The sequence below is a fragment of the Natator depressus genome, chromosome 9 (genome assembly GCF_965152275.1).
Source record: "Natator depressus isolate rNatDep1 chromosome 9, rNatDep2.hap1, whole genome shotgun sequence".
NCBI classification, from domain to species: Eukaryota; Metazoa; Chordata; order Testudines; family Cheloniidae; genus Natator; species Natator depressus.
The window spans coordinates 7,289,098-7,316,589 of NC_134242.1; the positions used below are offsets into that span (position 1 = coordinate 7,289,098).

Here is a 27,492-nt window from a genome sequence, read left to right on the forward strand (position 1 = left end):
GCCCCGCCCCACACATCGTTTCCTTTCCTTACCAGGTGCGTAGCTTCTAACACGGACCCTGCTGCAGCCCTTGGGTGCAAAAGTCTGCAGGGGGAGGGGGGTGCAGCTCACACCGAACCCCACACGTGCAGGGGAGAAATTAGCCCAGGGCTTTTAAAACCAGGACACGTGTTGCTCAGAGGGACCTCAGACACCTAACCAAGCCGGAACCAGCATCAGCCCTATTTTACAGAGGAGTAAACACTTGCTCACGGTCCCAGAGCTAGTCAGTGCTAAGCCAGGAGTCCTGGCTCCTAATTCCCTCTGAGAGGGGCAACCGACTCCACAGGAAAATGCAGGGCTGGCCTGAAGCAACCTTCTCTAGGTCAAGCCCGTTAGCTCCCAAAGCAGAGTGCAAACCCAGCAGCAGGTTTAAAGGCTACGTGCTTTCAAAGGAGCCCACCCTGGCCGCTTTACCACGATTCCCCTAACCCCGGTGATGTTGTGGCCCGAGGCCCTTACCGCTTGCTGTGTGGAAGCCACCTGCCTGCTCCGTCCCCTGCCCCATATGTCACAGATGCAGCAAAGGCAGGCTTTTTCCCCCGGTCAGCTGAGAGGAAATGACGAATTTCCCCTTTAAGAAAGGGAATTATGGGTAAGTTACCAGGCTTATAAGAAAGGCAGCTCATGTAGCTCTGTGACAGAGCTTGTCTGGGTTTCTGGTGGCCAGGGCCGGCCTTTCAGTAGAGGCAAATTAAGTTCCCTTTTAATAAATGAAGGAACCTGGGTTTTTCTAGGAGAACCAGTCTCTGTAAATCATCAGGTGCCCTGGTGGACCTGGGAAACAAGTTCTGGGTGGGCTCTCATTCTCCCACTCCCATGAGCTTTGGAGAATCACTGCACCCCAAGTCTGTACCATGGAGATCCCCCTTATTCAGCTATTGCACATGAGCGGGGGGGCGAGGCCTAGTGGCCAGCGTTCAGTATCGTTACCTGAAATCCAGAGACCCTTCCTTTGTATGGGTGACTTTTTTTTTTTTTTGATGGCTTATTTTTGGCCTATTCCCATCCCGGCAGGAACAGACAACCCCCTTGGGGCAGTTCGGATTGATGCCCCCTCTCTACTGGTAGGAGACCCAGCATTTCTCCTGCAACGCTTGAGCAGCATTCTCTCCCCCAGGCTCTGGTCAGCGATCAGGGATTGATCAAACGCAGCATGGAACAGGTTTCGTCATGGCAAGGCTCCCTGCGTTAGCTGGCTGGAAAGCCTGGTTCGTCTGTGGGCCGTCATGCTGGCTACTCTCCGGGAGGTGGAACATCGTTCTGAAAACCCAACCCAACGTAACACTCTGCCAGCACTTCTGGCCACTTGCTGGTTGGTCCTTGTTGTAGAGATGCCCTGTCGCCCTCATGGGATCAATACGAATGGCTCCCAAGTGTTGAGAAATAACTCTCCCTCTTGAGTCTATGGGAGAATTGACTTGATGGGTCGATAGGTGCTGTGGGACGTCACGGGGGCAGAAGGAACAGGTGGTCTTTCATGGAGCCAGGGCTATGCCAACGGAGGGCTCGCATCCAGAGCTAGGGACCTTGGGCTGGCCCGTGTGTTCATTGGGGAGCCAGGGCCGAGAACGGTGCATTGGCACAATGCATTCCCAGCCAAATGGAGCTGGGTCTGTTCTGAGACTGCAGGGAGCAAGTCCTGCCTGGGCCTGGCCTGCCCCAGCAGGGCTGATGGCAGAACCAGGTGGAATTGACAAATGTCTGAATGAAGCACTTGCGGGCGGGCGGGGGGTGTCCCGGAGTCCCCGGGCGCTGCTCTGGAACTGCTCCCTACACAGCCAGGCAGGACTCTGGGGAAGTCTCCTCTCTGGGAGCAGCCTGTCTGCAGGGCAAGAAGCTCACACGGCTTCCACCTTCCTGGGTCTGACCTCGGAGCATTCAGCCTCCTCTGCCCCTCTGTGCGCTTCCCACAGCCAGTCCGCCCAGGCGGGGTCCTGGGGAAGCCAGAGGGTCCTGCACCCCAACTCCGCAGTCAGACGTGACTCTCAGCCAGCCAGTAAAACAGAGGTTTATTAGACAACAGGAACATGGTCTAACACAGAGCTTGTAGGTGCAGAGAACAAGACCCCTCAGCTGGGTCCATTTTGGGGGGCAGGGAGCCAGACAACCACGTCTGCACTTCACTCCATGTCCCCAGCCAAAACCAAACTGACTCATCCTCCAGCCCCTCCTCCTCTGGGCTTTGTCCCTTTCCCGGGCCAGGAGGTCACCTGATTCCTTTGTTTCCCCAACCCTTTAGCTCTCACCTTGCAGGGGGGAAGGGCCCAGGCCATCAGTTGCCAGGAGACAGAGTGTCAGCCATTTATGTACCTTGGCCCTTTGCTCCACAACAATTACACCCCCTTATCCCGCCACCTAGAGACTTAAGAAATGCACAGGGGAAACTGAGGCACCCCTACAGTATTCAGAGGAAACATGAAGAACAGTCCCACTTCGTCACAGGGAGCACAGGCTCACTTGCAAGAGGCCTAAGGTGCTTCTCCTCCCCGTGAGGATGCTATTTTCAGTGCTCACTGATGGCTGGTAAAACAGCGGAGACACAAGGGGCCAGGCAGCTCCCTACACGGCCACATGGTCCCCTGCTCTCAGTGAGAAGTGGGGCTAAACAGACCATCCGAGGTGGAGGAGGCTTCGACTGTCTTTTGCTGGGAGCGGCTTTGAAAGCTGGAAGTAGAGACAAGCCCTTCCCTCGCTCTCCATTAAAACAGTCCACACTCTTGTTCTCGCAGGATTTTATTAGTGCAGCAAAACAGGCTACAAAAGAACAGCCCTGTCGAAACCCGCTTCTCACCCTGTCCCTTTGTACCAGCCACCATGACTCAGACAGCTGTGACCCCTGCCCCCCGCACTGTCCCTTTAGCCCCAGGGACTGCGTTCGTTCTGAGCTCCATAGACCAAACCACAGGGCAAAGTAATCTTCATCGAACAATCAGAGCCAGAGGGACTGATGTTTTGAACGGAAACAGGAGGCAGAGGGGCCGTGGAAGGAGAGAAGCAGACATCCAACAGAATGGCAGTTCCACAGGGTGGCTCACTTTAAAACGGCACGACTGCTGCCCTGGCAGAGGTAATAGCAAGCCCACTCCTGGGTACAGCCTTCCACGGCATGCGTCCGAGGGGAAAAGTCTGAAAACACATAAAATAGCAACACTGGGCTCTGCACATCGCGGGGAGTGGAAACGAGACTAAAACCTTAAGTGCTGTCATCTGCAGAAAGCTTAACACAATGTGGCTTGAAAGAGTATCTTATTATGACTGAGAATAAATCCCCCCTTACAAACCTTGAAGGCACCAGGACAGAGTATTATTTCAAAAGGAGCATTTTAAGTGCTGCAGCTATGGTATGCTACCCGGTAGTATCAGGCAAAACAAGCTGCATCTGGACTGGATCCATTGTTTAAGAGATGCCCTAGCAACTGGTGGTGGGTAAACAAGCAGCAAGAGATGAGAGGGGACTAGGTGCCCTGAAAAGCACAGCTACAGAGAGAAGGGCTATCCGTCCCACTGTCCCGCCTACGGAAAGCCAGCAGCTGGGGATTTTCATGTCTTCCACCCTGATCCAGCCACCCTGTGCAGGGCCACGCGGCCTGGTCAGAGCAACAGTAGCTGTTTTTTATCCATCCCCCCCCCCCGGCCCCCCGAATGCTTTGAGGAATTCCAGGCGTGACTCTCCCAGAGCGTGGGATGATGGAAAGTGACTCTGGAAGGAAGAGCAAGATTTTCTAAGATCCCTCACCCTAGACTGTGCTGTTCTGAGGCTAACTGAAGGTTAACAGGCTGAAGACCTCTGCAGTCAGCAAGGAAAATCCAGCATCTATCTGCCTTGACTCCTGAATTCCAGGTCTTTGGGTCACTGCGCACTGTGCAAAAGAGACTGGCTAACAAAGTCCTTTCCTCCAGTTTGACTGAGGCTCAAATTCCAGCTGACCGGGGAACAGCAGTTTTTGCCAAAATTCAAGTCTGTGGGCTCCAGGAGGAAGAGGAGGGGAAAAGGCAGGAGCTGTTCCTGAGCAGAACTGAGTTTGGATACAGCACTAACCAGAGGAAATAATCCACTCCCTTAGTTGCTGTGGAATCTGAGGGTGCGTTCCCAGGTGAGCAAGATCACCACTGGCCTAAAGCTATGTCAGGGCAGCAGTGTCATTCCCATCCCCAGGTCCCCTAACAGCCTTTTCCACCCATCCTGCTGGCCTGCTCTCAGACACAGCCACGGGCTAATGCTGGAAGGCAGCTCCAGGCTGGGTTGCCCCCAGGGACAGAGCAGGAACTCAGCTGCTGCTCCTCCAGCCCACCCGCCCTGGCTGCAAGGAGAGGGGGCTCTTCCCTAATCCCACACCACATTTGATCTTTCCACCTACGACGTCCTGCAGGGTCACCAGACAGCCAGAGTCAAGGCAGTTAAGGCCTCGGAAGCCCCTCCTTCTCCTCATTTAAGGGACAGCTAATTGACATGTATGATGGTGGCACGGGCAGGAGCAGCTGTAAGAACCTGACTAGGTGGCAGGAACCTAGACCCATCCCAGGCATTGTTATAATTCACCAATCTTTGGTACGGAGCCTGTGCTTTTATAGGTAAACACCTCAGGCTGAAGTCATCCCTGCTGTGACTGCAATGAATACTGTGGGGTTATGGCAGGGCTGCCCTCCACTCCTCCTCTAGAGGGGAAGATTGCAAAGCCAGCCCTTTGTTGGGACAGTTCCTGTGTGGTTGATGGGGAAGGGGAAGGAGGCAGGCTGGCCCCCTCTCTGGGGTGAAAGGGCAGAGGAGGAGATGCCAAGCTAGAAAATCGCCACCCCAGCTATTCTTAAACAAACCAAGCCAGAGAGATTGAAAGAAACAGAGACCCAATAATTTATTGGCAGAGCTGAAAGGGGGCATTTGCAAACCAATGGGTCATCTCTCCTGGCCGCAGAGATTCATTAATACTGGTACCCCTCAGCACGAGCGCATGGGATCACAATATCCTCTGCACAGGGTATGGAAAAAGGAGAGAAAGTGCTGAAGGAGGCACTGGGAGGGCACCCTGATAACTGAAAAGTCGGCCTCCCGCCCTGCCATTGCAAAGAGTTTTGTGTGACTAGGTCAGCCGCTTATTAGTCACCGATGCAGAAGGGCTTTGAATGAAATCCTTCCTCTGGGGTTGAGTGCAAAAGGGTGGCGTGGTCAATCCAGCCTGCGTGGCCCTCCAGAAATGGCAGGGCACAGATGGAGACCTCTCAGCGGGTTCACACCAAGAGAGGAATTTACCACCAGCCTTGTTCTCACAATGTGATTTTGGTGTTTCGAAAGCTCGAATTATCCCTGGAAGAGAGGGGGAGAGAATGAGAAGTTTAATACGTAGGTAAGTACATAGCCCCAGATACAGACACAGAGCCTGACCGGTCCCACCACACTGAGGGCAACAAGCAACAACCCACCTGATTCACGTTCACCTCCCAAATCACCCCTAGTTAACCGCTAAACATCCACACTACACCCAAACAGCATCTCTGTTTATTCCAAGCTGCTACCAATCGCTAGTGTACTTAGAGGGAAAATGAGAAGATCCTGGTTTCATCCTCATCCATTCGGAAACAGACAGGATATTACTGCTAGTAACGGGTGTGTTAGACCTGCACAACCAGCTTGGTAGATTTCAGGACTGGACTAAGTTGGCTCATTGCAGGGTCTCTTTCCCATACATCTATTCTGCTCTCAAACGAGTGACAAGTCATTTTGTTTAACATCTGTGCTCTTAGCTCTCCTGCCTTTAGCCCCTAACCCAGGGGTCTCTTTGTAAAGGGACTGGCAAGAAGGTTAGGCACCAAATGCGCCCTACCTTAAAAATCCCGTACCCTGGAAGAAAAGTTCTCAGAGTTCAAACACAGAGGGGCCAATCCTGCAGCCCTTCCTTGTGTGACTAGTAACACTGCTGCTGCAGGATCAGCCCCTTGTCTGTCTTCGCTCGGGGCACATGACCTGGTCACGGATAACCTAAACCGATGGTGAGCCTCTGCGGTGGTGCTTTCTGACAGCCCTCCAGCAGCAGCAACCCAGGCGACTGCTAGAGCGGGGCTGACAGCGATGGACACGTCATAACGTCAGGTTTCTAGAGGGACCTTTCGGACAGGAGGGAAGTTGGATGGGAAGGAGGGACACCTGTTGAGAAGGCAGGTTCTGTAACTGCACGGCAATGGGCAGAGTTCCCACAACAGTAGCAGGGCACAGGGGCATTCAGAACAGACCTTTGGGGCACCTGAAACGAGCGACACCCAAGCATGCATCACAGCAGGCCAGCAGAGCTCCCCTTGCTGGGGAATGCAGGCAGCCCAAAGGCGTGGCAGTATACTGTAGGTCTGTGAAATGTTTCTTCAACCGCTGCGCTGCTAAGGAGCCATGTGGTGGCTGTGACATCACAGCATGGTGCATGCTGGGATATCCCAGTGGGGCAGGCTGGTGTGTCTATGGGCAACCTGAAAGTAGTGAATTTAAAGGTGATTGCAGGCTGAATGTCCTTCTGCGATTTGGGGCAGCAAGTACTTTCCCTGCTGTTACTTAGACACATGCTTGGAGGTCACTGTCAGAAAAAGAGTGGTAACCATTCTACTCCTGAGTGCACTAATGGCAGAATTGGGCTGCGTGGCCATTTGGGAACACGGGTCTAAACTCTTCTCGAATCCAGAGTTCAATTACTGCTGCGCCCTAGCCCATGCCAAACACACAGCCAGCAAAGCATCTACCTCGAAAGCAGGTTTCGGTGGGACTCCTATCGCTGGGTTAGTTCTTGCTCGGTGGGGGTTTTGGTGGAGTACTGCCGTTCCACTTACTTTCACCATCCCCCAGCATTATATGGTCCCTAACGTGTTTCTTTGTGGACTACGCTATATTTGTTCTTGCCTCTACTCTCCTCTGGCCAGGGTAGGCAACTCAATGCAATTAAGAAAGTTAAATCAACATTCCCCACATAGTCAAATGCACTTGGCACATTTACTGTCTTCTAAGGCTGGCATTTCACAACCTGTGCTGGCAGCTTTTTACTTTGGAAGGTCGTTTGAATGTCTTCTAATAATAAAATGTTACTAAGTGCTTATGTAGCACTTCACAAGCATCATCTCATTAACCCTCCCCAACAGTCAATCCTGTGAGGTAGGTAAAAAAGAACGCTCTTCCGTTTTGCCCAAGACCACAGGGTTTATCCAAACAATGTTTGTCTAAGGCCACAGAGCGAGACGGTGGCAGAACCGGGATTACCAACGAACTCCGGAAGCCGGTCTGAGTTGCAGCTGTCACATATGCGGCTTTGTGGGATTTAGGAGCTTGCAACACATCCCCTTTGGGAACATTACTGTGTACCTCACTGGGATACACTGCAAGAGGAGGGATTGCTTGACAGCGATCCAGCTTGTCTACAGCATCTTGACAACGGAAGACACCTCTAGTCACTAAGTAGCCCTCTGGTAGCACTCTGCCCCCTTAACAGTAAGGCACCCACAATCCTGTACGTGGACCAGAGTGTGAAAATGATGTTGGCCATAAGATGGACAACTGTACCTAGCTATTTTCTCTGCACAGGGTTGCCATTAACAGAGGGGCTGTAGGCACTCTCATCTTGTTAGCCACAGCAAGTACTATTTTTAAATATAGTACCTACTGCGCATCCCTCATGGACAAGCCTTTATTGACACAGTCTAGCTCTTCCGCCTCAGCCATCGGTCAAGAGCAAGGCCTGCCAAGCTGGAGACGCCGTTACCAAGGTGTGTTACAGGTACGCTCTTCGTTTCGGATTACAACTCCACTTCTGAGCAGCCAACTCTAGACAATACAAACAAGCTGAAGCCATACCTCTCAGCCGACGAGGCACCGGGACACAGCTGCCTTGCCAACAGGGGACGCATTGGCTAACTGGCTGACAGCATCCTGGCTACAAACGCCAAGTGAGCAGTTTTTCTCAGGGTGAGATTATGAGTGCCTTTTGATTCAAAGGTGAGTTTGGACTTTAGCAAATCAGCCAATAGTGATGGGACTGACGCCAGGCCAGAAGGTATTCAGGTCTGCTGTGGAGCGCTGTCCCCACATGAAGGCGGGCAAGCTGAGAGGTATGCCATAAAGTCATGTAAGAAGAAAGATGAGGCCCTACCCTGGGTGTGACAGAGAGAGGGGGAGCGTTCGATCAGCGACCACTGCTGTTCACCAGGCCATGAAACTCCTCCCAGGCCCTGGTAAGCCAGAGGGGGAAAAAAAAAAAACAGCACTTCAGATCAAAGGGTTCTTAACTTTTAACGAGCGCAGAGACATTCAGTGGCGTTTGAAAGGCCATTCTGAGAGCAAGGCAATGTTCTCATCGGGGCCTAGTGGACAGAAGCATCCTTAAAACACAGCCAGACATCTGACAGCATGAGGCAGCTTTAAAGTTCTGCATAGACATGAAGCTTTCTGATTGGCTGCCGGTGACATCATAGCAGGTTAAGACCCACCAGATACAAGCTGGGACCCTTGAGCTGTTTTTAGACTAGAATTGCCATTTCCTATTCCTAATAAAATAATCCAGGGTTGTGTATTTCTGGAGGATCATCATGTTCCTTGACTGGTTAAATTCACCCAGTCTGTGGCCTCATTTTCCAGCACATACCAGGGTTCGCTGTAATCCCCCAGAAATACACTCCTTTCCATGCCGTACGGCTTAGTTATCAGACCATTCTTTGACCAGGCTGCAGATTCCAATTGTTATTAGAGAGGGAGCCTCATTTCCTATCATAAGCCTGCTCAGTTAATGACACCAACGCTAAAAAACGACAGCTATTTGCAATGAAAATGTTTTCAAATAAGTTACAGGGATAGGCCTATTGTTCCATTCCCTGGCGAAGAATCTGTTATGGACAAAGTTAGCAGACTGAAAAATGACTGTCTGTTTTACAGAGACAGCATATTGAAGGGTCTCCCAGGGAAAAGATGCTGAGGTGAACATGAGCATAACTATTATCTGAGATCAGACACATCAAGGAGCTCTGTATCTCAGTGCCCCCGAATACTGAGCTTATTGCTATAGTACATGCCATTTCACTCAATCCATGGGGGCATGGTCGATTAGAGGCAACCCATTTCAGTTGTAAAGTCTGATTCCGTTCCATGATTCTGCCTCCAGTACTAATTTTCAGACCGAAAGCCAAACATTTACCAGCAACCTAAGAGTTCACTTATTCTGTAGTGAGTTTGTGACAATTCAATGCCTCCTCCCCCACAAGAGTCCAGATAACACAGAACACTCCGTGTTATCACCGGACTCTGGGAGTCTCCCAATGCATTTACATGATCTGTGCCTAAAAGCCAGGCTGTAAGCTCCTGAGGGCATTAACTCTTCAGCAATAAAATCTTTAGGCTACATTTTCAACTGCTCTTGCCTGGTAAAAGCACTGCCCAAAGGCCTGGCCAGGGCTTACCAGCAAGGGTTCATCCCAGATATTTTTCTGGCTGTGTTTGATGGCTGCATACCCTGCCATGAGATTTCCCCCCCCCCCTGCTGGCCCAATACAAGCAGGTTTCAGAGTAACAGCCGTGTTAGTCTGTATTCGTAAAAAGAAAAAAGAAAAGGAGTACTTGTGGCACCTTAGAGACTAACCAGTTTATTTGAGCATGAGCTTTCGTGAGCTACAGCTCACTTCATCGGATGCATAGCATGAAGTGAGCTGTAGCTCACGAAAGCTCATGCTCAAATAAACTGGTTAGTCTCTAAGGTGCCACAAGTACTCCTTTTCTTTTTCTTTTTACGAATACAAGCAGGGTTTCCCAACACACCTTACCTCTTGGAGTTTGTGACATTGATCGCTCCTAAAAAAAGCATTCCCCCTCTCTGAACATTACATGGATAGATCCCTCTGACAACAACCACAGCAGTGGTGAAAGGTGAACAGTCCTTGAGGCTAAGGTCCTGGCTTGGACCTCATATGGCAGGAGTAGCAAGATCATCCCATCAATGAACCTCAGGCCTGACACGCAGTGACCACGCTTCTGGGGAAAAAGGGGAACTCAGCCTCCATGGCCCATTCAGCTGGTGGCCTCTTTGGAGACTGCTGAGGGTGCCCTTTCGGGTATGTTTACACTGCGGTACCAAACCCTCAGCACCACGTCTCAGAACCAGGTCAGCTAGTGCGATTGGGCTCGGACTGGAGCCTGGGTACTGGGACCCTCCCCCTCAAGGGGTCTCAAAGCCCGGGCTCCAGCCCAAGCATCTATTCTGCAATTGTATAGCCCCTCAGCCTGAGCCCTGCAAGTCTGGATCAGCTGACCTGGGCCAGCCACGGATCTTCCATTGCAGTGTAGACATGCCCTTAGTTCTAGTTGTGACAGGAGTTAATTAAGGAGGCTGTTGTGTAGAGCTGACTTGTTTTCTATCCGTTCTCTTCTCCCCTGCCTGGGAGCTCACAATCTCATCGTCTCCCAGAACTCCCTTTGTTAGGATGGGTGAGTGACTGACGTGGTTCCCTGGGATGACAGCATGAGAGAGAAAGACACCACTGCCTGATGTTAAATGAGCACAACTGGAGTCTGACCTCTGATCCGAAGCCTCCCAAACAAAGGGAATGCGAGGGTCAGCGCTGCTGAACGTATCACAGCAGCCAGCGCCGTCCTGATGGGGCAGCACATTAAACGTTTCTGCGGACACCTGGCCGCGGGGGGGTGTGGGTGTGCAGGTGCTACTTGCAGTCCAAAACCAAACGCGAGTGATTGTGGAACAGGGCCTGCCTGTGGCCTCTCGTGGATGTTTACACACAGACTCACAGTTCCATTTAGACAGCCATGGCAGCTGCTGCTCAGGAGGCCCCTGTGCTAAGGGCTCATCACAGGGAAGGCAACAGCATGGAAAGAGATGTGTAAGTTACACCAGAGGAAAAAAGCCTACTCCCGCCCCTGAGGGGGCTGCATGCCGTGGATGGGCCCCACCCAAGAATCTCCTCAGCCCCTGAGATCTTCCCTCCTTACGTACACCCAGGGAGCACCTTCCTTCAGGACTATGCAACCTGGGGATCTTTCAGAGACAGGACTACTGAGAGCGCTGCCTGGGCTGAGTGTGACACCAGGATCTGCGGAACCCACAAATGTTCATCTGAATTCAGAGCGTAGTTATCAAAAAGGTGACAAAAATGGGCCCTTCTTACACAGCACCCCGGCTTCGTGGGTGCTCCCCGGCTCCCCCTATCCACTCCTCCATCTGGAAGCTGCCCACATCCCCGTCTGCCCATCAGCCTTCCTTCGCACCTCCCAGCCCGGATATTTCCAACCCACAAGCCTCTCTCCCAACTGCCCCCTTCTCGTGCCACCACTCCAACGTGCTTGGGAACAAGTTCCTTACCCCGACGAACCTAGCACCCGCCATCCCCTTCAAATCAGCAAATTCTAAGACACCTTGACAACAGCATCCATGCTGTACTGCTACCTCCCGAGTCCTGCTCACAGCTTTAGAGTGAAACTCTTCAGGCAAAGGATGTGAAGTGATAAAACGCCACACCTGTTATAGTGCTATGAACATTAAAGAGATCTGCTGACTTTACTGATAAAACCACCTCTCTAGTTTTGTTCGCCCTGACACATCTCTGCAGCCGGGGTAGAGTGAGCGGCCATCTAGTTTGCGTTCTGCATCGTCAAGGTTGCCCGTTGAATTCTGCTTGCAGAATCTTTATGGCCTACGGCAGGGCCAGAGGCAGACAGTGCCACAGTGTAAGGATATTTTTATTTATAGGCATTTTTATGCCCCTCACCATGGTATCCGAGCAGCACACAAACATTAAATGAATTTATCCTTAACAGTTGGGATTACCACCATTTTACAGGTGGCGAAATGGAAGCACTTGAAATTAAGTGACATGCTCAAGGTCACCCCGGAAGTTTGTAGCAGAGCTGGGGACAGATCCCACATCTTCTAAGAAGGATTCTTGCTCTTGTAAACTAGTTAGACCAGAATTTGATTTTTCAGATCTCAGGTGACATTTGCCACCCTGGCAACCAGGGACAAAGCAATGTTTTGAAATGAACGTGTTTGAGCTGGGCTCACTGAGAAGAAATGCGGAATAGCTCCATTTTAGTCACTTTTCTGATGACAAAGACAACCCACCAAAAGAAAGGAACCTTTCAGAATTGCCCACACCCCTGACATGCGCTGTGATGCTACAGAACGGACCCTAGCGGCAGAACCGCCATTTCAAAAAGCAGTGTTAAGAAAGGGTTCTTTAAACTTGCAGAATCTACTGGCTGGGATTGGAGGATGGAGGGATAACTGAACTGAGCCATTGCTGCAGACGCTCAAGACAAAAGGAAGCAATCTTTAGCCCTGGACTGTCGCTGCTCTCCACGGTTCTATTCCTAGGCCCGATGGGAAGTAGTACAGAGCAATGCATACATCTGGACACGTGACCAGACTAAGGCATGTGTCAGTCCAGTGCGGATTTCTACGGGTTCCCTTCCACAGACCCTCCACAAAAGCAGCTGCATAATGGTAAGAACAGGGCTAGAAATTAGAGGCCCTGGGGGCAGGTCCCATTCAGTGCAGTGTAAAGAGACAATCGTAGAAGTGGCTGCAGCGTTCAGCTATTTCATTTCCCAGCGTGCTCTCGAGAAATTGTGAGCAGATGGAAATGGGCCTCCTAGTGGGTCAAATGAGCTGTAGAATTAGCTATGCTCTGATGTGGCGGCAAAGGAGATGCCCCCCACAAACACGAAGCCCACTGACTTGCCGTTGCACTTTCCCATAGAATCAGTTACTGCTAGGACTTCCTGGCCAAACAGCGCTAAACTCTGTGGGGATTTCACTTTCCAGCAGTCTCCAGTGGATCCGAGACCTAGTTCCCCGTGCGTGTCCTGTGGGGCTCTACATAACCGCGTAATTCATTTCCCTACACCGCAGAACCCTCCCTCTGTTCCCTTCTGTATCTGCTCATCGTCTGGCTAACCTCAGACCTTTTATTTTCTCCAAGTGTCTGTAGTGACAAAGACCTGATGCCAGCACTAAGAAGATCAGCCATTCTTCCAATTGACTCGAGTAGTTCCAGTATTTCTCAGTGCTGACTCCGAAGGGAAGGCAGAGTTTTTTACCCTGCTCAGCTCCCACTGCAGCAGCAGCCACCTACAAACAGGGGCTTTGTTTTCAGAAAAGCCGCCCTGCTCAAAGCTCTGACAGGATACTCCAGAGTGACTTAAAACTATTTCCAGCCCCGCTGGCTCTGCAGAAGTCTGCTGTGCGGCCACATAAGGAATACGTTCCCCTCTCTCGGGGGGTATCACTCCTACATTACCCTGGGTTGCTGACTGCGTGGTGCTGGTGGGAGCAGCCACCCAAACACACAGCATGAGTTGGAAAGAAGGATTGGGGGTAGACATGGGGGAAAACACGGGTCAGTGAAGGAACCCTGCTAAACCAACACACAAATGTCCCACAACTACAGCAGCCAGTTCTCCCTAAATGCACCACTGACCCCAACAAGCTCCAGGTTCACCCACTACCAGGGTCAATATTTGCCGTAGTTTACGCCAGACGCTATTGTGCTGGTGGCCAATCCCTCGCTCCCTTGGAAAATGGCACAGCCTCCGTTGTAACAAGGTAATGGGAAGGGGGCAACGTTCAAAAGCCAGGAAGTGCCAAGTGAAGGGTGCAACTGTCAAGAATCCACTTTTATTCCCAGGCTGTGCCAGGTGCAGGGTTAATGGGCTGGGGACCACGTCTCACTCGGTCGTTTAAAACACCTAGGGGTGACAGGAGCAGTTATGGCTGCAGAGGTACAACAGAATTTCCCTCAACTCTCCAAGCATTACAGGTTTTGAAGAACAACAGCTAAAAGGAAGAGCTCTTTGGGAACAGTAAGAGACGTTCTCCCCAACCACTACAACAAGACGGCTACTGCAATGCCACATGCATTTCAAAGGAGACCAGCACTGATGTCTATGGTACTGCAGGTCCGAGGACTTACGCAGTGCTGCAAGAGACTGGTCTAGCTCTTCTAATGATATGGAAACAAATGGACCCTGCTACTTGCTGGGATTTAGGACGTTTCTCAAAATCATAAGCATGAGAATGAAGGGACACAGGAAAAAGGCTCTGAAAGATCCACTTATCTAGCTAAAAACACGGCCAGAGCCCAGGAAGAATGGCGTGCAGAACAACCCCTCTGAACGACAGGTAACCGATACTTTTCTAACCCAACGTGGCAGCATCAGCGCCTTCAGCAGCAGAGGGCCTTGTCACCTCTGAGTGACTGGAAGAATTGGGGTGTATAAAATAAGTTTAATATGTACATTTAATGTCACACAAGTAATATATAAATCCTGCACCACAGGGCCCAGAAACTGCAGTGAGGGACATGCTGGAGATTTCTAGAGATGTTCATTTGCAATGTGTCAAAAGCTAATAAAGGGCAATGCCTGCCACACACACACACACACACACACACACACACACACACACACACACACACACACACACACACACACACACACACACACACACACACACACACACACACACACACACACACACACACACACACACTTACTTTTGTGAGAAAAGCCCATGTTCTCCCGAAACCCACTCCCTCCCCAGAGCGGAGATGCCAATCAAACTGTGCACGTGAGCCGAGCTCCGGTGGAGAGATGCAGTCCATACAAACAAAACCACCAGAAACCACTTGGAAAGGAGGCCCTGACACAATCTCCAGCAGGGCAGGTCCATTAGGGCCTTTCATAAAACACAGCCACAGCGTGAGAGAATAGAGTAATGGCTAGAAAGCCCCCCTAGAGTCATAAATCAGATGGTACATGTGCAACATAAGTGGAGTGTAGTCTTGTATTTCAACAGGACTTGACAGACAGGGAAGGTAACGAGGGTGAGATTTTCTGGAAGATAACAGCAGGTTTGCAAGAGATTCTTTATTAGCAAAAGGACTCTGCTAATGCAAACCAGCTCAGCCAGATACAGCACTGGCTGCAGTCTGACTGCAATACACTAACAGAGTTGTTAATCTGTCAAAGACTGCGCCCAACCCAGAGAGGTTACAACTGCAGCAGTTAAACTGGTTGTTAGCAGCAATTACACACTAATGCAAACAGCACGAAAGCAAGACAACAGGCCAGATTCTGGATTTACACGGTGGAAGTGAGATCAGAATCTGTGCAGTGAAAACAATACTATTAAAGGGAGATCTGGGACCATGTTGGAAACACACAGCAGCAGACTTGAACTAGCTAACAGCAATCAGTTCTTGTTCTCCCTTGGATAAGTCAATGAATAGCCTAGCCCTGTTTCAAAGAAGCTGCAAGCTCACTTCCTGCATTCTTAACTGCACCAGAATGAGCAGGAGACAAGCCAATTTAGTCCCTTTTAAGAATCATTCCCAGCTGTAATGTGAGCTAGTCAACACCATGCCCTGTTTAAGTGAATCTGTTCCTCAAACACCTGTTATTCCCAGACGCTGGCATCCTGGATTGTATGTCAGCAGAACAAATGCAAGGGACAATATTCAGAGAGAAGGGGCCATGAGCAAAGGGGCAGAATCCAGCAGCCTGGGGCAATGCAATGCATTCCCATTTCCTAGGTCAGCAAAGGAAGCACCGCTTGGTAAACCCTCTCTCCCTCACCAAGACAGCCAAGCTGCCTCCAGCCACGATAGCCGGAATGCTGGCTCAGAGCAGGGCCTTTCTGTACAGAGCCATGGAGGAAGATAGGGGGAAGAGAAGGGAAAGTGACTGAGGAGTTTCTACAGTCCCCTCACCCACAGAGAGTCCCGCAACCTTAGCTTGAAGACTATGCCGTCTCTAAACAAAGGTCAGACACAACACAGCCAAATGCAGGTCTGTAGGAGCCCTCTGAGATCTCGCATGACAGAAATGTTGCTCTCCACAAGCATTTAACATAACCATGTGCAGGAGGAGGAGTGCTTGCTACACAGCAAGATGACTCACAGAGCCCAATGAGAGATTCAGTCAATAAAATAAGTCAGATCTTTTAGAAACAGAATAGTCAGGAACAGATTTAGGTTAATAAGAAAAATCTCTTTCCCCCTCCATCCCCATACACCAGTAGTCATCCAAGGAGAGGTTCTCTGGCAAAGAAAGGTTCTTTGGCATTAATACAAAAAATATGTAATTTGACTAGCTGACCGACAATCTAAACATGCAGCAACTGTGGCTTCCAAGATATAAATCAGAGGGGGGCAAACTATGGCCCGCAGGCCACATCCGGCCTGCGGGACCCTTTCCTCTGGCCCCTGAGCTCCTGCCAGGAAGCGGGGTCAGGACAGGCTTGCAGAGGAGCCAGCCCGACTCCCTGGCAGTGTGGTGAGCAGGCCGGAGGCTAGCCCCTGGCCCCGCCCCTTCTGCTCCCCTACCTCCCTGTCACAGTTCCCCCCGCGCCTGGGCAGCGTGGCTGCGGCTCCGGCCAGGCGGCCCGGCTATAGCACGGCCAGACCTGGGGCTCCAGGGTGCCGTGGCCAGGGGGAGTTCGGCGGGGGGGAGGCGAGGAGCAGGGAGGGTTGCAGGGGGCAGTCAAGGGGCCTGGGCCCTGCTGCCGGGGACAGGGGCACAGCAAGTCAGGGCCCCCCCTCCAACTCCAGCATGCTTGGCCCCTGTCCCCAGCAGCCAAGCCCAGACAGGGAGAAAGCCCTGCCCGACTGCCAGGGAGAGCCGCCAAACGAGCAGGGGAAACACACAGGGAAAGGACTGAGCCCCCCTTTCCCCCACCCCACGGGTAACGTGGGGCGGGGAGAGCAGGGAGGGTTGGATACAGGGTGGGGGTCCCGGGGGTGGGGAGCAGGTGGGATTGGATAGGGGACAGGCGTCCCAGGGGGATTGTCAGGGGGCAGAGAGCAGAGGTGTTTGGACAGGATGCAGGAGTCCCGGGGGCAGTCAGGGGTGGGAGTTCCGGGGGGCTGGAATGGGGGCAGGCGCCAGGCCACACCTCGCTGTTTTGGGAGGCATAGCCTCCCCCAGCCTCCCCTACCTGCCCCTCCATACAATTTCTGTACCTGATGTGGCCCTAGGGTCAAAAAGTTTGCCCACCCCTGATGTAGACGCTTGTCCCACTAAGAACTAGGCTGATCTCACCAGTCATTGTGACCACTGCTCTGTGGTGTTTAAATTGGATGGATGGCTTGCCAAGATCTGGGAAGTTTTAGACATGGAAACAGGGTTAGCCTAAGGAAAAAAAAACAACAAGTACTTGTGCCCTTGGTTACAAGCTGGATTAGAAAGCCCTCTACTCCACTGAATTTCTCTCTTTATTAATTTCTTTGTGCGTATGTAAACTTTGAAACGTTCTTAGTCTAACCCATGTGACCTAATTTATGTCTGGTTTATAATAAACCTCAGTGAAAATGGTTTATTGTTATTTACTTATGACTAGTACCCATATATGCAGCAACTCTTTGACACTTTGAGAAATAAAAGTCCGCCAAATGGCCTAACATGGCAAATTATAATGAGCTTTGTTAAAATACAACTGTCCTCTCTACGTACCATGATCCTCTAGTCTTGTTAAAAAGCCTCTTATCAAGGGTTGGGACGATTTACTATAAAGATTTATTATGATTAGAAATCAGTTGTACAGCACTGTAAATTTACACAGTGCTTTCCCAAGAACATTTATTAACTTAATGATTCTATAAATCCCAGTTAGCTTTGGTATTTTATTCTCCATAATTCCTTCTCATTCAAAGGAACTGTTCCCCACTGCAATCTTGTTTCTTAATCGAAAAAGCCCCTTCCCATGATGGGTAGCTCATTCCCAGATGAAGACCAGGGCGGGTCACTAAGAAAGAGATTAGGAGTGCAGGCTACAGGCAAACCGAGGGATTTACTAGTAAATTCATATATTCCCAACAACAGTATGGCAGCGAGAGGCTTTTCGAGGCCATGCTGTTTACAGTATCGTTAGCAGATAACAGCCCCAAAGCATCAGTGTGCGTGACCACTTTTCTCTGCACCTGGATCCTACAGAAAACTGCTCCAACCAACACACATTCAACTGACAGCGCTCCCTCCCCCTGCCCCCGCACGTACTTGATGCTGTCGGTGTGCGTTTTGTATTCCATGATGGTGTTCGGAGGTAGGTTAAGCACTCGGCGTAACGTGTCGCGTATCCGAGCTGTTGTAGCCTGGTCGCTAGCAGTCTTGTTCCATATGGAGATAATATCCTCCTACAAAACAATGATGATGGGGGGTAAACCGATGGGTGTTTGTGCGCTCCAGCCAGAACATATGCTTGATAGTGCGCAGGGCCGTTTACATCAAACTGGACAGAGATGACTGCCCCACAGATGCCATCCCCCAAGTCAGCACACATGCCCAACGTAGTCCCAATGGAGGCTTACCTGGAATCGGACAGAGACAACTGCCCCACAGATTTCTTCCCCCACCATAAACTGTTCTCCTAACATCGCCAGAATGAGATTCTCCCAGCAGCGGGATGCTAAGCCCTTGCGCAGACGGATAATCCACTTGCCACCATTTTTGTTGGCATCGTCCTGGGAAGAGGGGTGAGAAAGTGATTCGTTTTCTCCCAGCTATTTTGCTGCTAAAACAAGCTCACAAATGAGCAAATATCAATCACATGGGACCAAGAGGGACAGAATGAAGGAATGTTCATGCTAAAGCATTGTCATGTTTAGTGATGAAGGAGGCATGACAAAGGTATTCTGAATGCCAGGCAACATTTGAGACAATGACTCTCCCCAGAGATTCCACAGATCTTTTCTCTATTCACAGTGTACTGACTCTAAACGAGGTTAAATTGATACAACGTATCACCATGATCTGGGGGTCTGCACATGCAACTAGGGGATAGGAACTCCTGACTTCTACTTCCATCTCGAACACTGATTACCCCTCTAGACTTAGGCAAGTCACCTCGCAATCTGTGATTCAGCTTTCCCAGGTGTAAAAGGAGGAGAATACCTAATTACATCACAGGGATGTTAAGGGAACGAATGTTTGTAAAGTGCTCCTTAAAGGCAGAGGAAGAACTGCAGAGAACAGGTTATTTCTGCAAGTTACCAGAGAGAACTGTTAAAAATACAGGCTCCCTCACTCAGACTATCCAGTACTGGTGTGAGTCACAGTAAGACTGGAGACGTTACAGTCCTAGTCCTGATGACTGTTGGTGCTATCACAGATGCAGGCTGAAGATTTCAGTGCAGAAGGTGGCAAAAACAGCTACACGCAAGGAGGACAAACAAAGTCAGCACAAACTCCAGTTATGTGGAAAATTACCGAGGGAGGCAAATTGCCTTTGGAGCAAATGTTCAGGATTGGGAGAACAGACCATTCCCCTTAAGAAATGAGCTATCCAGGAGTCAGTCCTTAGCAGGGAGTTTAGTTTAACCCTGTGAAGACCTTTCCACATTGACTAAGGTGGACAAGGAAGCAAAAAGGAGCCAATGTGACTGGTGAAAATAATCAGAAGAACTTAGGAGGTTTTCAGGGCCAGAACGAACAGTGGTTGGAGTGAAGGATTGGGCCTTGTACTTGTGGGTTAGAGTCAGTTTTCTTTCAGGTTGAGTGCACCTCAGTTCAGTGAGCTGCTTAATTTCCCTTTGTCAGATGAGCAGCTCGATCTCCCAGCACAGTAAATAACCACGAACATTACGACTGAGGCTTCTGATATCCTGCTAGATGGTAGGGTAGGGTCAGGTAATGGATTAGCATCACACGGAGGCGGGGAGTGGTATTTTATATATGACCATACAAGGACAGTGGACTAGGATTAATTTAGAAAGGAGAAAAAGCACAAGGAAACTAGTGGAAAAGCGAAGGGCAGTAGTGAGCTCCAAGTTACTCCCCTCTCAATACACGAACAAAGTGGGTACCCGAAATTAAAAGAACCATTTTAAGATGCTTTTTAAAAGTTTAAATACTGACAGGTGGAATCTTCTGCTGCAGCATCTTATGAAAGCATCTAGGTTACGGAGAGTCCAAAAAGGAAAGACATTTATATTAGAATAGTATTTGTAGCAACGCGGGCTATAAATCCCCATGCTTCAGGTCATATACTAATTGCCAACTGGGGTCAGAAATAATTTCTTCAAGGCAGAGTAGCACAGTTAGGTGCCTCATGGCAAGGCATAAAATTCTCAGACTGCAACTGGTACTGGTCATTGTTAGGGACAGGTGAGCAAGCTAGAGGGAAAATTGGTCGGGTGTGGCAATTTCCATGCAGACCTACTGTCTGACTATTACAAAGAAACAAGCTGAACTCCAAGAAAAAGAAGACAGGAAATCAGATCCAAGCCTCCCAACCCACCCCCAGATTCTTTATCATGATTCTGTTTATTCTCAGCGCCTGAGCTTTCACCCACTGGCTTCTTCCTTCCACACAAGGAGAGAAGTTGGTCTCCTACATTCAGGCTGCAGTTGACTGAATCAGCCAGAACAAGGTGCATGTGTCACAAAAACAGCACACAGTAACGTAGCCAAGTTCCCTTGGGCCACAGCTTCGGGAGTCTCTCTGGAATCTGCCATCTTAGATTGGAGACAGCTGATCACCAGAGGCAATTTTTCTTAGTCTCAGGGAGAGCGCCAGCTTGCATTGCTCCTGAACGCCCCTCCTCTGCGTGCAGGGCAAGTGGCTCATTACTTGTGTCAGTAGCTGCTATGTGAGAGGAGACGGGGCTCTGCAGGAGGACAAATGTAACTGCAGCCGGAATGACAGCCTGGCTTGACATTTAATGCTCGGAGACCAGTCACTGCTCTGCCAGAAAATTCCCGATAACAACACAAGGCAGACACCTGAGCGCCAACTCACCTCCCACATGGGTTTGATTCCCTCTTTGAAGAGATGGAAGTCGCTATGGCCTGTCAGGTCCCCGGGACGTACCATGTGACTGTAAAACCTCCAGAACTGCTCCACCTGTAACGCCATATGCACCAGGCAGTCAAAGACAAGTCATCCAATATGGCTTCCAACACTTTAGAAGGGGGGCTTCACAATGTCAGTCTCTCCCCCTCCAGCGAGGCAGCTCTGTGCTGCTTCCCTGTCAGACTGCATAAGGACAGTAGCCTTCAGGACATTCAGAAACAGAGCAGTGGCATTGATAGGGCTTGTGCAGGTGTTTCTGGGAGTGGTTACAGCTGTGTGACCGGCACACAGCCCAATTATTAGCGTCTGGCCTGTTGCGAGCGCAACAGACACACCAAATAATTCAGGAAAGTCTATCTGTGTAAAGAAAACCCGAGGGGGATGAAGGCTGCTTTGGAGGACAGCGAGAAGAGATACACAAGTCCCACCCAAGCACCCTCAATTTGCAGCCAGTGGTGAAAAGCTTCTCAACACAGGGGTAAGCTATTGATAGTTCTCTCCACGCTACACAGAGTCTCATTAGCACTTCATACCCTTCCTCTCTACAACAGTGGGAACTCCTGGAATTATTCCTCACAGGAGCCCTCAACCAAGGAACAGTTTGGGTTTTACCATAGGTGACTGAAGGACAATACACATATTCTGGTGCTAGTTTAGGATCTTAAACCACCTTTTAAAGTGCATATTCATACGGCTGCCTAGTCACTGCTAAGATTAACCATCACTGTACATTTTAACCCCTTTGAGCACTGGTTTCTGCTGCAGCACTCTTTGAATTGACTTTCAGTGTCCCAGGCAGCAGTGAATTAGGGGATTTTTGTGGGATTTTTTTTAAATGCGTAAAGTTTTTCTTGACACTTAAAACTTTCCTGAATGCCTTATTCTGGCCCTTTGAGCTGTTTTGGATGACAGAGGGTTTTCTCCTTAAATAAAGCACTTAGGACCAGATCCTGCAAGCACTGAATTCAATAGTAAAGCTCCCAAACTTGGTTCAATGGCACAGGATAAGGCCCAGCTAGAAAATAAGGATGGATTTGTTTTCATACAAAAAGCCATCATTTGCATTTTAAAGGATTCTGTCCAATAATGAGCTAATTAAAAGTTCTGGTAGGGCTGTCAAAAGAGTTGAACAAGAGCAATGCCACAAAGACTAGGAGAAAACCCAATAGTATGGCCACCAATTTAAGCCCAGGAATTATACTTAAAATGTCTGTACTTATCTTTCAGGGGGGAAAAAATCCCTTTCAAGAGCTGAACTCATTATGGATCCAAGAAATGAGGGGAAAAAAATCTTGTTGAATACAGTCTGTCATTAAAATACGGTGTAGACATTAGATTCCCCAAACTGTATGATATGCCCTCTAGTGGCTAATTTTGTATTTGCAAATGCCTAGTGATTTTTAGCCAAAACTACACACAGTAGGCTTGCGCTCAAAACGATGCTTTTCCCTAAACCTATTCTCCCTCCTCCTTGAAACCTAGCACCAGAAAACTGTTACCTGCCTGTCAACAAGTTTCTTTCTTAAGCTAACGTCTCCTGTCCCACATGAAAGTGCGTCATTTCCAGTCTACAATGGAGAATCAATAAGTTTCTCCTTGTTCTTTATTGTAGCGAAAGCAAAAGATTCACAGGTTCTTAGTTCCTTTAAAAAAAAAAAGCAGTGCAGGGGGGAGAAAGTGTTTTGTTTTTTTAAACTAAAGTGGTTTGACAGCTACTGCCTATCTCACCACATGCAGAACAGTCATGCTGGTTCCTCACTATTTAGACCTGTTTCCTTTCTCCACAGCTGGGAGAGCAGATAAGCAAACTTTACTTGTTGAAGTAAGAGAAACTGATGAGTCCCAGGGGTCAGCCCATGACCAGCCTTCTCCCCATTCCTGCCCCCCTGTGTGTGGAATGATATGATCCAGATGTCTGGACAGGCCCATGTGACACCTCAGTGCACTGAACATGTATAGACAAATAGACTTATTTCAACAACCTGCCTCCAAAGCTGTGTGACTGGAATAGGATATTTTCACATTTCAAATGGTCCAGTAGAGAGTTCAGAAGTGGACAGGATAAACACACTGAAAGGGACCCTTGGAAAATTAATGGAGCAACAAGTTTACTTATCTTGTACCCTCTGCGGTCCTGATCATCCTGGAGAGTGTTTCTGAAACTATTCACAAGTGAAGACAGTGGCTAGGTCTGAATTTAGGGTTACTTGCCTGGATGGTGACATTGTATTTCTGTTTCTGCAAGATTTGGCAGTGATTTCTATATGTGTTTCCTATGTCTCCTGGCTTTATAACAGTATTTCAGAGGGCCAGTGCCATCCAGCTTTGCTTTTCAGTCCTCAACTCCATGGAGAGACAAGGAACCATGCCGTCAACAGATACAAGCCCATCAGCTATTTACATGTGTAAAACAGACAAATGTCTGCTCCAAGTATATTATTCATGAAGGGGATGCATGTAGATGGGAATCTACAACATTATTGCCAGAAGCAGTGGAAAGAAAAGCTTTTGGTTTATGTTTCGCACATCAGTTACAGCCATTCGATATTTCTAAATATAGGAAAAATCACTTCCTCTCTTACCCACCTGCCAAGTCCTGAGCCTGACTTGCTGTGTATCTACTGCGAGACATAAAGGAGAACGGAAATGCTTCTTACTTGCCATTACTTACAAGCTCAGGGAGTTCTGTTTACACTGCTACTATTAGCAAAGACACGAATCTCTAGAACAGGAAAGGCAGTGCTGCTTCCTGGTCTCTTTTAGGGCTGTCCTCTGTTGTAGGTAAGTCAGAATGTGAGACTCAGATGAAGGCAGATGAACCGCTCTCCTTTACGTCTGGTGGTAGGTATATAAACATGGTACACGCATGCAAACACATAGCCACAGAGAAAAGCTACACTGAGAAGCTGCATCGTGTTTAGTCAAAAAGGTAGAACAATCGGAATGTACTCACTGAGGCGAAGGTGCCGATCTGTTTGATGTTCTGTTCATAGCTCTGAGAGCTGGTGGGTCTCCCGGGTGTTCGTCTGGAGTACCAGAAAGTATAATTATACTGCAGGGGGTGCTCGGCCGGCCCTGGGACAACAGCCTGGGGAACAGATAAGCTCATTTATTCTCCCATATTTCTCTCAAGAGGAGATTGAACAAGCTACATTCAGAGCATTAGCTGCCCACACGTTGCTGCCATCACAATCTAAGATGAACAGTTTAGACTCATTTTCGCAGAAAAATCTCATCTCACTTTAATAGCTTGACACAGACCATTAGTTTGGCAGCAATTGACTATAATTCAAATAGGAGATTAGAAATCCATAGCACATTTGTTCCCCAAACTGGTAGGACTGGGTGTGCTAAAAAGGCTGCAGCTCAGTCCCAGGAGGAATGTGTCTCAATAGGAACCCCTCCTGCCAATTTAGGAGCAGCATCAATCTCTGCGTAAATTCCCTTTTGTCCTTGGCAGCAAAGAAATGCAGACTGTTTAAAAAGCACAAAGCTGATCTGGTAAAGCGATAGGAAGCTCCCCCCAACCAAGGCTTTCTGAAAATCTGATTGGGGAAAGAGTCCACCTTTGCTTTCCGTCTCCATATGGAGCCCAAGTTCCTAGGCAAAGAGCTCTGGCTGCACTAGTAGAGAGGATACTGAAGCTTGGCTCATGTACCATAACCCAAAGTCTATTTACCCAACAGCTTATATGGCTCCCCATCATGGTGCTAACACAGCACTAAGCCAGGACAGCATTCCTAGACATACTCCTTACACTGGGACAGATTGACCTCATGCAGATGCCAGTACTATCCCTTGATGATGGCAGTGGGGCATCAAGAACTCACCTTCCTCTTGGTGCTACTCTGGGGTTTGTCACGATCATTTTTTTCCTTCTCACCATCTTTCTGTGTGCTGTTCTCTTCGTTCTGGTCATGGTCCCCACTGTCATCATCTTTCAAACTGGCAAGGGCAAAAGAATGAGCTTTACATGTTTCATGGCTGAGGTGCCATCCTACAAAAGCGAGACTTATATTATTTGACTTCTCCCCGAGGCACAAACCGCTGGCACAACGGAGCCTATGCTGCAAGTCTACTGACAACAGATTCTTACAGGGAGAACCACATGAGAAAGCTTATGTGCCCTACCCCCGTCACAGACCACTTGGCCAACAAGAACCCCAAGCTCAAGCACATCGACTCTTAAAAACCAGATTAACTTTTAGGACAACTACAGGTTTTCTTCCTACATTGAGATCTGTTTGAAAGATCATTAAATAGGGAAGTACCACTGAAGATAATTATAGCACACCCATCACTTAGGGACCTATGCACCAACTAATACTGACAACTGTCAACTGGGGAATGGAAAAGAGGCTGAGTCTCTAAAGGTACGTCTACACCACAAGTGATACATGGCACAGCCGCAGCTATGCTGCTGTAGCACAGATACTTACTTCAGCAAGGGAAGATGCTTTTCCAATTGCTGTAGTAAATCCACTCCTCAAGGGGCAGTAGCAAGGTCAACAGAAGAATTCTTCTGTCAACCGAGCAGTGTCTACACTAGAGGTCAGGCTGGCTCAACTACATCTCTCAAGGAGGTGAATTTTTCACCCTCTCAGCATCATAGCCAGGTTGTCCTACGCTTTAGATATAGACCAGGCCTAAGGGGAGTTAGTCATTTGAACCCCAGGGAGCATCTTGCACCAAACAGGTCTCCCAGGGCCACAGGAGCGGACTCTGTGGATGCTCCGGGGCTGGAGCACCCACAGGGAAAAAATCATGGGTGCTCAGCGCTCCCCCGCGGCCCCGTCGATCAGCTCCTCCCCGCCAGCGCCTCCCGCCCCCTGTTCGGCGTCATGCAGGAGGCGCTGGGGCGGAGCAGGCAGGGCCGCGGCGGGGTGCGCTCAGGGGCGGGGGCAGAGCGGGCTGGGTGCGGGGCCTTGGCGGAAAGCGTGGCGCCGGGGCAGGGCCGGGGGTCGAGCTCCCCACCGGGGAAGTGGCAGTCGGTGCCGGAGCCCGCTGCTCTCCGTTCACCGGGACAGGCCAGCGGCAAGGCTAGGGGAACAGGAGCCAGCCTCTGACCGGGGCCCCGTCTGGCGTTGGCGGCTGGCCCTGGCCGAGAGGCCCCTGCCCCCGGCGGCGGTTACACAACCAGCCACTGACGGCTTGAGGCGGGCGGAAAGAGGCTCACGTGGGCCGACTCCGTGTGCGGGCGCGGGCCCGGCTGGGGGCTCGCCCTGCGGAGGGCGGGGGCGGCGAGCCGGGGCCGGGGCCGAGCGGGGGGCGGGTGTCACTCAGAGCCGCCTGCCCGCCACCCGCTCCCGCAAAGCAAAGGGGAGGGGGAGGGAGCCGGAGCCGGAGCCGGAGCCGGAGCCGGGCCCGGGGGGGGGGGGGCACCTCAGACTCACGCGTCAAATTTGTTGTTCATCCTCGCTCGCCGCCGCCGCCCGTCTCTCCGGTGACTTCCGCCCCGCGCCAGTCACCCTTCCGCCACTTCCGGGAGCGGCGGAACTCCACAGCACCGACGCTAGTTTCCGCACGGCGCAATGAACGCGCGCGCCGTCCTCGCGAGACCAGGGCGGGGGCAGCCCGTCCACCATCTTGAGTGTGGCGGAAGTCAGGAGGCGCGGCCGCGCCCGTCCCTGGGTTTTGCGCGTCTTTTCCGGTTGAAGGGATTCCGCCCGGCGGGGTTCCCCGGGGTTGGCTGCTGGCCGCGGGCGTTGGGACCGAGCCCCAGACGCAGGGGGTCACAGCGCTGATCCGCCCCCCGCGGCGGTACCTGCCTCGCGACCTCCTGGGGCCGTGGCCTACCCCCCGCCCCGCCCCCACCTTGGGCCTCTCACCCCCCACGGCCAGCACCTGCCCCACCCCGCCCCCCCTTTGGGCCTCTCACCCCCCACGGCCAGCACCTGCCCCGCCCCCACCTTGGGCCTCTCACCCCCCACGGCCAGCACCTACCCCACCCCGCCCCCACCTTGGGCCTCTCACCCCCCATGGCCAGCACCTACCCCACCTCGCCCCCCCCTTGGGCCTCTCACCCCCCACGGCCAGCACCTACCCCACCCCGCCCCCACCTTGGGCCTCTCACCCCCCACGGCCAGCACCTACCCCACCCCGCCCCCCCCCTTGGGCCTCTCACCCCCCACGGCCAGCACCTACCCCACCCCGCCCCCACCTTGGGCCTCTCACCCCCCACGGCCAGCACCTGCCCCGCCCCCACCTTGGGCCTCTCACCCCCCACGGCCAGCACCTACCCCACCTCGCCCCCCACGGCCAGCACCTACCCCGCCCCGCCCCCCCCTTGGGCCTCTCACCCCCCACGGCCAGCACCTACCCCACCCCGCCCCCACCTTGGGCCTCTCACCCCCCATGGCCAGCACCTACCCCACCTCGCCCCCACCTTGGGCCTCTCATCCCCCATGGCCAGCACCTGCCCCCTGGGCCTTCCACACACACACCCGTGGCCAGCACTGGACCCCCCCACACACTGCCCTGTGGCAGGATCCGTCCCACTTTAGCCAGTGGAAATGCTGGAGCCTCCACCCACTTCCTCACCCCTGTGTCCGGCCCTGATACAAAGCACCAGGACTTTTCTGCACCTGCAGAGGCCGAGGGGCCCTGGCGGGGCCAGTCCGTGTCACATTAGCTCCAGGGG

General features: G+C 51.1%; 1 protein-coding gene across 2 annotated transcripts; it reads right to left on the reverse strand.

Annotated features, from left to right (window-relative positions):
• Positions 1-3,702: 3,702 nt before the first annotated feature.
• On the reverse strand, positions 3,703-26,392 carry EIF4E2 (eukaryotic translation initiation factor 4E family member 2). 2 transcript variants are annotated; one of them, XM_074963412.1, is made up of 8 exons: positions 26,246-26,392; positions 24,683-24,797; positions 23,806-23,940; positions 20,799-20,903; positions 18,370-18,522; positions 18,059-18,195; positions 8,160-8,238; positions 3,703-5,344 (listed from the first exon to the last, which is right to left on the reverse strand). In XM_074963412.1, the coding sequence occupies exons 1-7, from the start codon at positions 26,263-26,265 to the stop codon at positions 8,193-8,195; spliced, it is 711 nt and encodes a 236-aa protein (XP_074819513.1). In that variant the 5' UTR covers positions 26,266-26,392; the 3' UTR covers positions 3,703-5,344; positions 8,160-8,192. The 2 variants fall into 2 exon arrangements, with proteins under 2 accessions (XP_074819513.1, XP_074819514.1); XM_074963413.1 differs by lacking the exon at positions 8,160-8,238 and having other exon boundaries at positions 3,705-5,344.
• Positions 26,393-27,492: the final 1,100 nt, after the last annotated feature.